Source organism: Peromyscus leucopus, chromosome 14 (assembly GCF_004664715.2).
Source record: "Peromyscus leucopus breed LL Stock chromosome 14, UCI_PerLeu_2.1, whole genome shotgun sequence".
NCBI classification, from domain to species: Eukaryota; Metazoa; Chordata; class Mammalia; order Rodentia; family Cricetidae; genus Peromyscus; species Peromyscus leucopus.
Genome location: NC_051075.1, coordinates 78,317,019 through 78,331,179, shown reverse-complemented (window position 1 = coordinate 78,331,179; position 14,161 = coordinate 78,317,019). Strand labels below are relative to the sequence as shown.

At 46.4% G+C, this 14,161-nt stretch overlaps 1 protein-coding gene across 9 annotated transcripts in view; it reads right to left on the bottom strand.

Annotated features, from left to right (window-relative positions):
• Nucleotides 1–14,161, bottom strand: part of Traf3 (TNF receptor associated factor 3) — a 120,506-nt gene that overhangs the window by 15,443 nt on the left and 90,902 nt on the right. For all 9 annotated transcript variants that reach the window (XM_037210861.1, XM_028883774.2, XM_037210860.1 and 6 more), the window contains 5 exons: nucleotides 13,252–13,510; nucleotides 11,892–11,943; nucleotides 9,121–9,225; nucleotides 8,112–8,279; nucleotides 1,730–1,810 (listed from right to left, as the gene is read on the bottom strand). In XM_037210861.1, coding sequence (XP_037066756.1) covers nucleotides 1,730–1,810; nucleotides 8,112–8,279; nucleotides 9,121–9,225; nucleotides 11,892–11,943; nucleotides 13,252–13,493 — 648 coding nt within the window. In that variant the 5' untranslated portion in view covers nucleotides 13,494–13,510. The remainder of the gene's footprint in view (nucleotides 1–1,729; nucleotides 1,811–8,111; nucleotides 8,280–9,120; nucleotides 9,226–11,891; nucleotides 11,944–13,251; nucleotides 13,511–14,161) is intronic.

Genomic DNA, 14,161 nt, shown 5'->3' with positions numbered 1-14,161 from the left:
AGAAGACAGCCTCTTGTTTAACTCCAGGATGCCCCAAGCAAGAGACCAGGGAACTGAAAAGATGATCCTAAAGACAGACTTGTATCTGGGCTTGTGTCGCTGTGGGCTGCAACACAACTCCTGTATGCCTGCTGCCTTATTCTCACCGCTCTTACTCTGCACTGTCTGCGCAGATATGGGCAGGTGCAGGTTGGTGTAGCTTTGGAATTTTCCTTGGTCTACCAGGACCAAGGTGGCTATTGGCTATGCCTGGTATTTAGGAATGAGGGACAAACAGGGATCCAGTCTTGCTCTGCTCACTGACCCTGTCACAATAGCTCAGCAGAAAGGCAACCTGGAAAAGGGCCTTGAGGCCCCCACCACAACCAACCATAAAAAGGGCCTGTTAGTTAGGCAGTCATAATGATCAGCAGCCTAGTGTGCTTGCAGTTTCCCTGAACCCAGCCAGGACACCCTGGGCTGGACTCAGAGGAAGTACCCAGAAGGCCCCACAGGCAGGTCAACGTGGACCAGTTTAAAACTTGAAGGTGTGACATTCAGGGCCATTTACAATTACAAACACGACTGGCTAACACTTCTAATGCTACAACCAGGGCATGCTGTTCTGACATGTCATTTCTACCATAAACTCACTGTCCCACCTTTTCCTAACCTGGTTTTATTATAAGCACACTCAGGGCCCTGAAGAATTTACAGGAGCTTCGGAACAGAAGCAAGACTAATGCACAGTCCAACAGCTCCTTTCACTGAAACCAAGAGAAACGCAGTTGAATTTTTTATTTTGAAATAAAAGTAACTTAGAGGCTGCCTTTCATCTTAATTCCGAGCTCTGAGTGGACAGAACTGAGGCGAGGGTTATAAACTCGGGATCATTTTAGCAGTTACCCTCTCCAGACACTGACTTTAACAGAAGGATCTTCCAGTGGCCCAGCATGGACAGAGGCCTTTCAGCAACCTTACCCACCACTGTCCTGGAGGCTGTACCTAGGGAGCGACTCTCAGGGTCTTCCCAGCTCTTTGGGCCCCTAGCACAAGGCCCACATTAGCTAGTGTTTCTAAGCCACCTTCCTCCAACTGCCAGGAAGATGCCAGGCTGCTGGAGAAGACTCGGGAGGCTCCAAAGACTAGAGACTCAAATACTAAGTAACCAGGGGGTGGGGGGGGTGGGGGGTGGGCCTCCAGGTCAGGTCACAAGTTAGGATCCCTGGAACTTTCCACATGGATCCATCCATATGGGCAGATCAAATGAAATCAATGATAAAATCTACCCCCCCCCCACAGAAGCACCTGGGCAGGGTGCAGTGTACAGTCGCTGGGACCAGATGCTCCTCCACTCAGTATCTACTTCCCCTCTAGCACTGCCCTGCCCATGAGGTGGGCAAATGGTTTTAAGTTTAAAATCACTTTTTTGAGAAAATCTTACAGAAATTCATTATTTTGTAGAATTTAAAAATAAAGACTTTGAAGCACTACCTTTACTTACAATTGTAAATTAGTCACATTTTTTTCAATTCTTAATATTTTCAATCCCAAATTTACCTTTTTGTAGTGCTTTGTAGCTTCTGATTTCCAAAAAATCCCAGTTAGTTTTGTCTTTGTTGTTACACACATTACCATAGTTGACCATGAATGAAGACGGAAACAGATGCCCACAACTCGGGAGAGTGGGCCTACAGGACATGGGACCCACTGTCACAGGGCTCCTGCCTGGGCCCTGGCTGTGCCTTACCTCACTTCTCAGAAGAGTCTGGACGCTGCACTTATGCGGGCAGGACACCACCACACAGGGACAATCAGTGTCTTCGTGTTTCTACAAAGAAAGAGGAAGTGAGTCAAGTGTGGACCAGCAGTCTCCCTCTCAGGGCCCACCAGCTCTCCAATACAGACACAAAGGAAACTGCATCCACCATTACCCCATCACACTCATCAGACTATGACTGTCTAGGACCTTGTGACATCAGGTCAGATCTGACTCAAAGGGAACTTGTGGAGGACACTGCTGGTGGTATCCCAATGCCAGCTGCCTCCACAGCAGATTCCAGGTCAAGGGCCCTATGGACAATGTGGGGTTGGTCAAATGCCCATGCTCAGATTTTTCTCTGGCCTTTCAGTTTGGAGTCTGAACAATCCTGACAGTGGCATGGTCTCCTGGATACTGTCCTAAAATTTTGCCTACATTATCTTTAGTACACAGAATGGATAAATTTTGGTCTAGGCCCTGTTGAAATTGTATCATCTTTAGCTGTGTAGAAGAAGGGCGACTATTAATCTCAATGCCAGGGGCACCTGTCCATAAAAAAGCAAGGGCAAGGACTTGAGGACATCAAACCTAAAGGCCCAAGAAAGTACCACTAGACCCACAATGACGGCACAGGCAGAGACAGAAGTGCCAGTATAGCAACTCCTATTGAGTAAGGATGCTCAGTCGCTCTTCTGAGGTCCCGGGACACTTCAGCTCTTAGTAGGTCCTCTGGTTCTTTTGGCCTTCATTGACACTTGTCTTTAGGTGGATTTGGACCATGGCACTTGTTCCAGCACTGGTTCAGTCTAACTAGGCAGGTACAGGGCCAAAACAGTGTCCATACAAGAGAAGTACATGGTTTGTTTGTTTGTGTTTGTTTTTGTTTTTCAAGACAGGGTCTCTCTCTGTGCAACAGCCTTGGCTGTCCTGGAACTCTCTGTAGATCAGGCTGGCCTGGAACTCAGAGATCCACCTGCTTCTGCCTCCCAAGTGCTGGGATTAAAGGCATGTGCTACCACTGCCTGGCTAGAAGTACACATTTAGCAGGGGATACCAACCTGAGGGGGGTACCAGGCTCAATTTTGTTGGAATTTTGAAGGCCTATGCCTTCCTAGTATGAACACTGCATCTGCAGGACAGGGAAATGCCTACAAGATTAGCTGCTCTGACATATAATGCCTGGGGGGCGCTCACCAACCTAAGACAGAGCGCCTGTGTGGCCTGGGCAGGCATCTCCATGACAGGTAAGGTGACCTGCTGATGTCCCACACAACCTAAGTTAGAAGATCATTTTTTTAGTAAAACGAGGAGGACCTGTAGGGTCTTGGCCCCTGTTTTGGGTAACTGTTGCCTTGCTTGCTGACCTTGACCTTGATATCTTCCCTATGCTAATTCCCTCCCAGGTTCCACCCTCCTGAAAGCTTAAGGGAAGTTCCTTGTCTGTGTATCCTGCATAATGGGCATTAACAGCTTAGATGCAACATTGTAAAACATCAGTAGCAAACTTCTGCCCTCCAGGGCTCTCCCATTGTGCTATAAGCCTGTATTTAAGACCTCTTCCCTCCTTCAATAAACAGCATTTGGCATTAAATAAAAGAGAGAGAGAGGGAGAGAGAGAGAGAGAGAGAGAGAGAGAGAGAGAGAGAGAGAGAGAGAGAGAGAGAGAGAGAGAGAGAGAGAGAGAGAGATTGAGATTAGCTGCTCTGCTCCTGACCTGGGTCTCAAAGTCCCTAGAGTACATGGTAAGCAAGTCAATTTCCATTCCATATTGACCAGGAAGAACCTGGTCATAGGCCTACCTCAGGAGACAGCCTGCTCAAGGACCCAGCATACATGCTGGATTTGCATTGAGCTGGAGTTTTCAAGACCCACAAAGGCAAGGCATTCTGTACATTTCAGAGGAAACCCCAGTAACCAGTCTTGCTTCTCTGATACTGACCATATCTGTGAACCAAGTTTGACTACACAACCTCCCATGTGCGGAGACCACAAGCCCCCATCATAGAGCAGAGTGGGTCTCTGAACATGGTGAAGGAACCACAGGTGCTCTCTCTGCTCCCTGTTCCTACTACACACTCCCATCTTCATTCTCTGGGCTGGACGCTTGCCTCGTGCCTCATGGACACAAGCACAGTGGAGGGGGGGGGACCAAGATAGCACTGGGGGAGGTAAGGGAAAGCAGGGCTGGGAGAGGAGGGGAGAAAGGGTAGGCAGGCTGACTGGGAGGTCAATGAGGCAGAACAGCCAGTATCTCTGCATGACTTCTGCACACCTATGAAAGAATATCAGGAAGGTTTTAAAAGCATCAAAGGATGCACATTTTAAGTTAGATTTTGATGAACTGTTGTCAAATTACCCTCCAATAACCTGACCCCAATCTGGAATCTCATTATCATGAGAAAGCATATTCCTGCACTTTACCAATTCTATCACACTTTTTAATCTATGACAGTCTAATGGAAGGGATACAATGGGGGGGGGGCACGTGTCCTGCAGTGCAGGCATTGTGAATTGTTGTATTTCCTCTTATTAATCATAGATATTTTTTTTTCATTGAATTGCCTGTTCAAGACTTCTAGCCATAATAGTGACTGAATAGTGGGTCCTCTCACAATACTACCTATGTTCATTCAGAACCTGTGAATGGGACCTTATTGGATCTGGTTCTTCGCAGCTGTCATTAATTAGGACAGACCCTCAGTCTCATGACTGCATCCTTAGAGAAGCAAGGACTCAGGAGCAATCACCTAAACACAGAGACAGAGCAGGAGCTGTGCAACTTCTAGTCAAAGGTGGATGACAACCAGGAGTGTCTCGGGAAAGGAAGAAAGTACTCAGCTGCTGCTGGGAACACAGCCCTGTCAACACCTTGGTTTCTGATTTCTTTTTACATTTATTTGACTTAATGAGTGTGTGAGTGTTTTGCTTGCATGTATGGCTATGCATCACATGTGTGCCAGGTACCATGGAGGTCAGAGGATGGCATTACAGATGACCTTAAGCCACCACCTGATGCCTAGTGATACTGTGTTGTAACAGCCGAGGGAAGGATGCAACACTGAAAACACAAAACTTGGACCAGGCTTGTGCATGGTGCACACCTTTAACCCCAGCATTTCGGAAAGGCAGGCAGATCTCTGTGAGTTTGAGCTTAGCCTGATCTCATAGCAAGTTCCAGGTCAGCTGGGGCTACATAATGAGACTGTCACAAACAAAACAAAAACTTGATGAATGCTGTAGTGGTTTGTAAGAAGACTGGTTACCTAGAAAACAGTGTAGCTTTGAATCCTTGCCTCTGCCTTTTGATTGCAAATTAGACCACACATGTGGGAAATACAAAGCCTAGCTATACAATGAACATTCATGAAGCACTACCTAGGTGGAGAACATAATCAACACTTTCCACCTACCTCATCCTTACTTCCTTTAAGTAATCACTAAAACAATGCTGAATTCTGTATTTCTGCCTTTTACTTAAAAGCTTCATCACATATTTATGTGTCCTTAACAAAAGAGTTTCATTTGGGTTGTATTCAGATTTTATTAAAATACAGTTTGCTACAACAAGAACCGTATGTAGTCTGGTCCTGCACCAGACACTGGCAGTAATGCACTGCCAGCTATACAGTGTACGCTTACAGGTCCTATCCTAGCCTACTGTGTGGCACATTTCACTGTGGAGAGATTAAGGGTGCTAGAGCTAAAAATCACAAGATTTGGGCATGCCATGCTGGCACTAACTAGGAGAGGAAGACCAGAGCAAGTCACAGAACCTTCCTAGTATTACAAAGAAGTGAGTGCACACTTGCTCTGCTAGTGTCAGGAACTGTGCAGTGTCACAGAGGGAATGCACAGGCAATGCTAGTTAAAACCACTGCTGGAGCTGCAGACACACAGCTTATAGGTAGAGTGCACGCCTAGACCAACATGTTCAATGCTCTGGCTTCAGTTCTCACTATGATGTAAGAGTCTGAAAACTAGAGGAGAATGTGGTGGTATTGTGTTCCCCAAAATATTGTGTACCTTAATAAACTTATCTGGGGTCAGAGAACAGAAAAGCCACTAGTTAGGCAGTGATAGCACACGCCTTTAATCCTAGCATTCCAGAGGCAGAAATCCATCTGGGATCTCTGTGAGTTCAACACCACATTGGAAACATTCAGGCATGGTGACTCACACCTTTAATCCCAGGAAGCAAGCCTTTAATCCTAGGGAGTGATGGTAGAAAGCAGAAAGGTATATAAGGCGTGAGGACCAGAAACTAGAAGCATTTGGCTGGTTAAGTTTTCAGGCTTTGGAGCAACACAGTTCAGCTGAGATTTATTCTGGATGAGGACTCAGAGGCTTCCAACCTGAGGAAACAGGACCAGCTGAGGAATTGGCAAGGTGAGATAGCTGTGGCTTGTTCTCTCTCTGATTTTCCAGTATTCACCCCAATAACTGGCCTCAGGTTTGATTTTATTAATAAGAACTTTTAAGATTCCTGCTACAGGAGAAAGCAATCTGGGCCTTAATACAGGCAGGTAGTTGTGGCACACACCCATAATCCTAGTGCTTAGGAGGTGATGGCAAGAGAATCAGGAGTTCAAGGTCATCCCTGGGAATCTAGTAAATTGAAGATCAGCCTGGGCTTTTACGAAAGAACCTATTTCAAAACAGAAATGGAAACGAAAGACCACTGGGGTGCCACATGCTGGTGACTATAACTACTTAGGAGGCTAAGGCAGGAGGATGCCAAATTTTAAGCCCAGCCTGGATGAATGGTGATTTCAAGGACAGTCAGACCATGTCTTAAAATAAAAACAAAATTAAAAAGCAGTCTCTGAGGATGGCCTAGTTCAATCCTGAGTAACAAACAAAATGAACGCAGCAGAGGAACATGCCAGTGACACTGTTCAATGAACTTGCAGCCAGTTTCCACCACAAAGGCCTCCAGAGATTTACAAGCAACAGTCATTTCTTTGTGAACTTCAGATCTCAAACTGCCTTCCAGGTCCAATTAAAACTCAAATGAAATAAATACGCACTGCTTCTTCACTGACCTTTCCTGGCCCTTCCTTATTGGTGTTCTGTACACATGGTGGTCACAGTACTTTCCATACTATAGGAATTTAACTGCATACCTGGTTCTCCTTCCACAGACTGCTGACTAAAGATAGAAACTTCAAGTCAGCCCCTCTGCCATCAACACGTGGTTGACCATGACCCTCCTGACTCTTACAGCCTCGTCTGCTGTTCAGAGGTGGCTGCTTATGCGGCATCTAACTGACATGTTTTCAGTTCCTTCTCAAATGAATACTACTTGATTTTACTCTGTAAATAACTGATCTCTGCAAGAAGCAAAGTGTAACTTTGGTAGCAGTGTATTAATATGTGTACAGCCTGGACGGCTACTCATTAGGTCAGTGTCTCCCTCACTGCAAGTTTGTTACTGGATAAACTGTTCAATTAGAACACAGTCTACAGTTGCTTCCCAAGTGGGGAGACACAGTTCTGGAAAGCTCTTAGTAACTGGTAGTCTATAAGAAAAAGATGTTCAGATAAAATGAGGCCCAGACTCAGGCCTGGCTGGTGATGGAGTGAGTGCTGAGACAGCAGAGCAGAACACATCTCATTTCACAGGGTAGGAGACTCATGGTGACCATGACACGTACCCTGGCTATACCCAAACAGTCCCCCTTCTGATGACCCCAGCATCACCACCAAGAGTAGTCCCTACTTGCTTGGCCTCCCGACAATACCTGGTCAGGGCCCCCAGCTCTCTTGACATTCCTAAGGCCCCTCTCAACAACCTGCAAGCAGTCCGTGTGCTGGAATGGCATGGTGTACAGGTAGGTACACAACCGATATTTATTCGGTGAATGACTGTTTTTAAAGTTGTTCTTCTACCCTCAATGTCTCTTTCACCTTTCACACAGAAATGATTCCACTGCACACACACAAAGACCATGCCAAAACAATGAGGCAGGAAAACATTTAAATGCTCATCTCTCCCCAAGACAGACAGCTGCCTTTGACGCTGCAGGAAAAATGAGCCTGTTGTAAGTGATGGTTGTGTCATACAGCTGTGAGAAGATGAGCACTCCATCAAAATTTGAGGCTATTCTTTGGGACAAGTTACAAATTCTACCTTTTTTGAATCATCATTCTTCATTTTTTTTTGACATCTCAAATGAGTCAATCAAGGCAATGGAAAGTGTTAATTATATAAATCAAAATAGGCAAAACAAATACAGCTTTACTCTGAAATAAAGTTAGATGAAAATTGCTATTTAATCCTCTTTCTCTTTATCCTTGTTAGAATCCTCATCTCTGCAGAGGAAGTGCACCTGAGCTGAGCAGAAGGGACATGAACAGCACAACATCGCACCTGCAGTGTGATCATGGGGACTTGGCTCTTGCAGTGATTGCACGTGGCCTCTCGGTATTTACAGGCCTTTTCCACATGATCCCGCAAGTCTTTTCTCAATACTTTTTCTTTGCAATCGGCACGAAGACAGGGAAGCTCCTCAAACTGGCATTCGTTTTTTAGGTGCATCTGTAGAACAAACCAAAGTTTTTACTGGCAAAAAGTAAATGTGAAATGGCAGCCTGCCGCTGCCACAGTGAGGTCCTGCAGAGTGCTATGACCCTGCTATAGGGACGGTTCTACGCAACAGAGTGGCAGAGCACAGCAAGGGACAGGTTCACTGTGTGCACCTTGTGTTTCCTCAACACACATGTGAGGGAGGGACCGTACACCCTTCTCTCTGTTACCAGAACTGAGCACTGGGGTGTCTCTGTTAAGAACTGTTTTAGCCAGATGTGGCGATATAGACCTGACCTGTCATCCTAGCAGATGGGCTGAGATGGGGGGGGGGGTCTTGAGTTCAAAGCCTGCCTGAACTATATAGCAATACCAGTGTCAAAACCTACACACAGACACACACAGACTAGAGAGTAATACCTGTGTCAACTTCCCCTCCCACAAAAACACCACTACCACAGACACACACATACAACACACCAACCCTTTAAAGTCTTTATTCTAATTCAATTATCCACTCTGAATAAAATACAAAAATTAAAAATAAAAAAGCAACCTTAACTTATGTGTAATTTCATGGTAGAAGTAATAAAGTGCCTTTGAAAATCAAAACCCAACTCCAATTTCTTTATTCTAAGTAGGACAGAGGATGACAACTCACTGATGTCATGAAAAGTGACACTTTAGGTCCTAGGATTGGACACTCTCTTGCATGGCTCTGTTTGGAAAGAATATAGTAAAGAGAGCACACAGTGCACACAGTACTGTCAACCTGGCCAGGCAGTTAGATGAGATGATGCAGCTCTCTGCTGAACAGAGATGGCTCTGGTTCTGGGACCACTTGGGTACTCACCAGCAGATGTCCCAGAGTCAGTTGCTCTACACAACCTCTGCTTTCATTCCGACAGTAGATCTGAAGGGCCAGGATCTCTCTCTTGCAGCAATTATCCTTAAACACCTGAATTGAAAGATAGTTAGAGGATTAATACTTCTTAATCTTCACATGTTGCCATTGGACAAGGCAAAACCACTCTAAAAATGCTAAGAGCAACTCTTAAGTGGGCCTCAGAAAGCATTAAGGACTGTCTTAATTTCTGTAAGTACAATGAAGGAGCTGGCCCCACTAGGACACCGTTTAACTCATAGACCTTTGACCATTATCTCTTACTAGGTAGACCAGAAGGCACATGAGCAACGGTACTTTGGAGCACTATGGTCCTTGAGTACTGACACAGCCTCAGGACAGGGTAGGACCAAGTCCCCAGCCAATAAGCAGCAGATGGCCCTGGAGGACACCTCCTGCCAAAGGACTTGGCAACTCAACAGAGCGTATAAAAAGCTTGTCAGAGTCAAACCCAGAGTTATGGAGATAAGGTCATACTTTTCAATACATGTGAACAAGGTAGCCCACTGCCATGTAAAGAAAAGAAATGGGGTAAGAGCCAGGCTCGGTAGTGCACACCTTTAATCCCAGCACTTGGGAGGCAGAGGCAGGTGGATCTGAGTTCAAGGCCAGCCTGGTCTACAGAGTGAGTTCTAGGACAGCCTGGGCTACATGTACACAGAGAAACCCTGTCTCAAAAAAAAAAAAAAAAAAAAAAAAAAAAAAAAAAAAAAAAAAAAAAAAAAAAAGAAGAAGAAAAAGGAAGGAAGAAAGAGGGGGGGGGGAGGAAAGGAGTGGGGTAAGTGATCTGCTTTTCTTAACAACTGGCTAGAGTCTTCAGCAGCACAGATATGCTACTGTGCTAGACAAAGCAGGGAGCACCGGCTAACTGCCTTTCTACTATTCAGAACAAGGTCCATCAGAGGCCTCACCTGGCCTGCCCTGACCAGCAAGTCCAGCATTTGCAAATGCTTTTGACAGGAAACCCCAGAGCAAGACTCTTACTGTGGGATTTAATAGCTTACATTAAAAACTGTTAGGTTCATTAATCAGAATATTGGAATCATACATATTTTTATTGACATTTAAGTCCTTAAGAGTGAGCTATTTCAAGCTACAAGTGTGCCTGGAAGGGCTTAGCAGTATGTGGGTGGCCATGTGCCAGAGGAGAGGAGAGGGAGTGGGTTCAGGAGGAAGATGGAGGAGCGCCTCGGTGCTACCCACTCACTAAGTGCACACCGACACCCACAAGGGCAGAGAGCAGGCTGATCTCCCTCACTGTCTCAGCCCTTCAAGATACTAGTGAAGGGGAGGAGGACAAATTCCACTGCCCGCCCCACACTGGCACGGTGAGGGACGGACGCTGTAGGAGAGAAAGCTGAGAAGACAGCAATGGCTGGACCACAGGCAGCACTGCCGGGACAGACACCTCCGCACTTCTCAAGCCCCCACTCCGCATACACCCTCCCTTGCAGCAAACAGGTGCTACCAACGCTGTGATGGGGAAGCAACTGGCTCAGGGGACAGAGTGCCTTGCAGGAATTAGATCGGAAGTGTCTGCCCAGGCACTCACATGACACATCAGGCCCTGGAGCCTGCTGCACTACTGTCAAAACTAAGAGCTGTGTACTGTGGCACACACCTGCAATCCTAGGAGGCTGAGGCAGGAGGATTGCCATGAGTTTCAGGCCAGGATGGGCTACATAGGAAGACTCAATCCCAAAAAACAAAACAGAAGGAAGGAAGGAGTGAGGGAGGGAGGGAGGGAGAGAGGGAGGGAGGGAGGAAAAAAACAATCTCAGGGGACTTGCCTTGTGTGGAAGCAGAAGCAGGTAGAGAGGCCTCTGAGTTCAAGGCCAGTCAAGGCTACACAGTAAAACCCTGTCTCAAAAAACACCCAGGGTATGGAGATCTAACTCAGTTGGTGGTGTGCTTGCCTAGAATACTTGAAGCCCTGGGATATTTCCTCAAGTGCTGTATAAACAATGGGAGATGGAAACAGGACCTTAGCTACTAAGTTTAGTTCAAGGCTAGCTTGAGCTAGACTGCCATCCTCACCTCCCCACAAAAACATTAATTTTTTTTTTTTTTTTTTTTTTTTTTTTTTAAAAAGACAGCCTCTCTTTATTATGTAGTTCTAGCCGTCCTGGAATTGCCTATGTAGATGAGGCTGGCCTTAAACTCCCAGAGATCCCCTGCCTCTGCCTCCTGAGTACTGGGATTAAAGGTGTGCTCCACCATGTCTATTTTAATTTTAAAAGGTAAAATAGCTAGGCAGTGGTAGGACACGCCTTTAATCCCAGCACTTGGGAGGCAGAGGCAGGTGGATCACTGTGAGTTCAAGGCCCAAAAAACAAAAACAAAAAAGTGAAATAAAAACTGTACAAAAGTTATGTAAAAAGGTGGCTCAGAGATAAATTATTTTCTGTGCAAACCTGGCAACCTGAATTTGATCCCTAGGACCCAATTAAAGATAGGAGAGAATCTCATAAGGTTGTTCTCTGACCTCTACATGAACACTTAACTATGGCATACATGCACCTCCCCCCCAATAATAATGAATAAATAATAAATAAAATAAAAATTTAAGCTGAATTCCAGAGCACCAAATGCAAACTATGTGAAATGTATCAATCACCCAAGAAGCCCAGCATGGTGGCACACCCCTGCACTCAGAGGCTGGGGCCACCCTGGACTATAGAACAAGCCTCTGTTTGAAGAAAGGAAACAGGCAAGAGTACCTTGTCTTTGATGATGCTTTCTTGGCACGCTGTACATTTTGGACTCGAGGAGCTGAAGGAAACAAAGTAAGCATGTTAGAGCAGCAGCCTCCTTCCTTCCCTCAGGCTACCTGGGAACACAGAATGCTCTCCTTCATAGGCAGCCCGCTCTAGCTTGCAGCAACAGGCAGGGCTCCAGGATGCCATGGAAAATCTAACTTAAACAGCAATCCACAGGAGAACAAGAGCCAAACTTTAAAAAATGGTAATTTTTCAAAAGGAAGCTATTTTGTTCAATAACCCAGTCCCATTGGAAAGACTTAAAGAACACTCTGGTTTTCAGAGAGGGCCTTCTGGGAAGCGCACCCACAAGTACTGAGGGCCTTTGATGTTCTAGTCTTGGGCTACAGACAAGTTCTCTATGTGTAAAAACGCCAGTGGCTCCTGCACAGGAGGACTGCCCCTCCCCAGGATAACCCAAGTTCAACTAGGGTCCTTTCACCCTCAGCAGGCAAAGCCAAGTGGGCTGTGTGGATCCAGTGAATGGATGCGATGAGAATGTGGGGTACACAGGAGACTGGTTATGGGCCTGGCCTTGGTCTCAGGCACCCAGCTGTGAGTGGCCAGTTGGGAAGAAGGTGGCCCTCTCATGCTAATGTGCTGAGGGGCACTGAAGGTCCGATGATGCAGTATGTTCTGTAGTGACGCGTGCCAAGCACAATGCCTGGTAAATACACAACAGGATGTCGTTCTTCCTGGCCAATCCAACTCTGTCCTCTAACTCCAGCCTGCCCTTGTGATTTTACCACAGCAACCCATAAGGCTCATGAGCATCTAGGGTCTTGGTACAAGCTCTATGGGTACCCCCTGGGCAAACATGCATACTTACACCTGTTTTGTCCTACAGGTGACCCTGACCTTCCTCTACCGTGGGTCAGTGGTACCCTTCTAGTTTTTTTTTTTTTAAAGGATTTAATTTATTATGTATACAGTGTTCTGCCTGCATGTATGCCTGAGCACCAGATCTCATTACAGAAGGCTGTGAGCCACCATGTGGTTGCTGGGAATTGAACTCAGGACCTCAGGAAGAGCAGTCAGTACTCTTAACCTCTGAGCCATCTCTCCAGCCCCCGCACCCTTCTACTTTAGAGACTTATGACCATTTGGTGTCACTATCATAAACATGAACTTCTTGAGCAGAATACAGCAGCACAGATGGGGACAGAGGCTTTGTGGACAGAGCGCTGACACCATTGAGGAGACTTCAGGGGAGGGGCCTGGGGGAGTAGGATGTGAGGCAGGCAGGGCAAGGTACAGAGGCCTCAGAAAACTCAGCCATGAGATCTGCCTAAGTTTCCCTGAAGATGTGGACAGCACCCACCTGAGCAGGGCAGCCATGCAGCTCTCACAAAACCGGTGCCCACACTCAGTCTGCTTGGGGTTGCACAGCACCAGGCGGCACTTCTCACACTTGTACTTGTCCTCCACTGTCTTCACAAACTTCTCCTTGTAGCCGCCTTGCTCTGGCACGAGCACTGAGCCTGCACCCCGGTCAGGCTGCAGCTTGAGGGGGGGGTTGGGCTGCAGCGCGCCAGCAGCGTCCATCTTTTTGCTCGACTCCATCTTAGGAAAAAGAAATTCTGCCAGGAGAAAAGTAATGGTAAGTGTGCATCATCTCCTCCTCTCTTGAAAAGGCCTAACAAACATGCCCAAGAAAAGTAAAAGTGCCCGAGGGTCACACTTCCGTATTTAAATAGTGACCAGAATCCTTCCCAGCCTTAGTCTGCCATGGCACAAGACATGACCATGTAACTTCCTTCTTTATGTTATCCAGACGACATTGTTAACACCGATATTCAAATGCTTCCTGAGAAATAGACTTAGGAAACTGTATTTTCAAGATTCTTTAAAATACATATCATATTTTTCTGTGCCAAAACTTCATTCCAATGATTTGGCTGGAGCCTGAGCCATTGTTATTGTTAGGATTTGTTTTGCTTTTAATTGTGTGTGTGTGTGTGTGTGTGTGTGTGTGTGAGAGAGAGAGAGAGAGAGAGAGAGAGAGAGAGAGAGAGAGAGAGAGAGAGAGAGAGAGAGAGAGAGAGATTGATCTACACACGAAGACACACACATCAGCGCAGGCACCCTTGGAAGCAAAAGGCCTGAGATCCATGGAGCTGGAGTTAGAAGTAGTTGTAAGCTATCAGACTTGGGTCCTCTGCAAGAACAGTAGGCACTCCTAACCGCTGAGCCACCCACCTCTCCAGGCCCAGCAACAGCCATTCTTGACC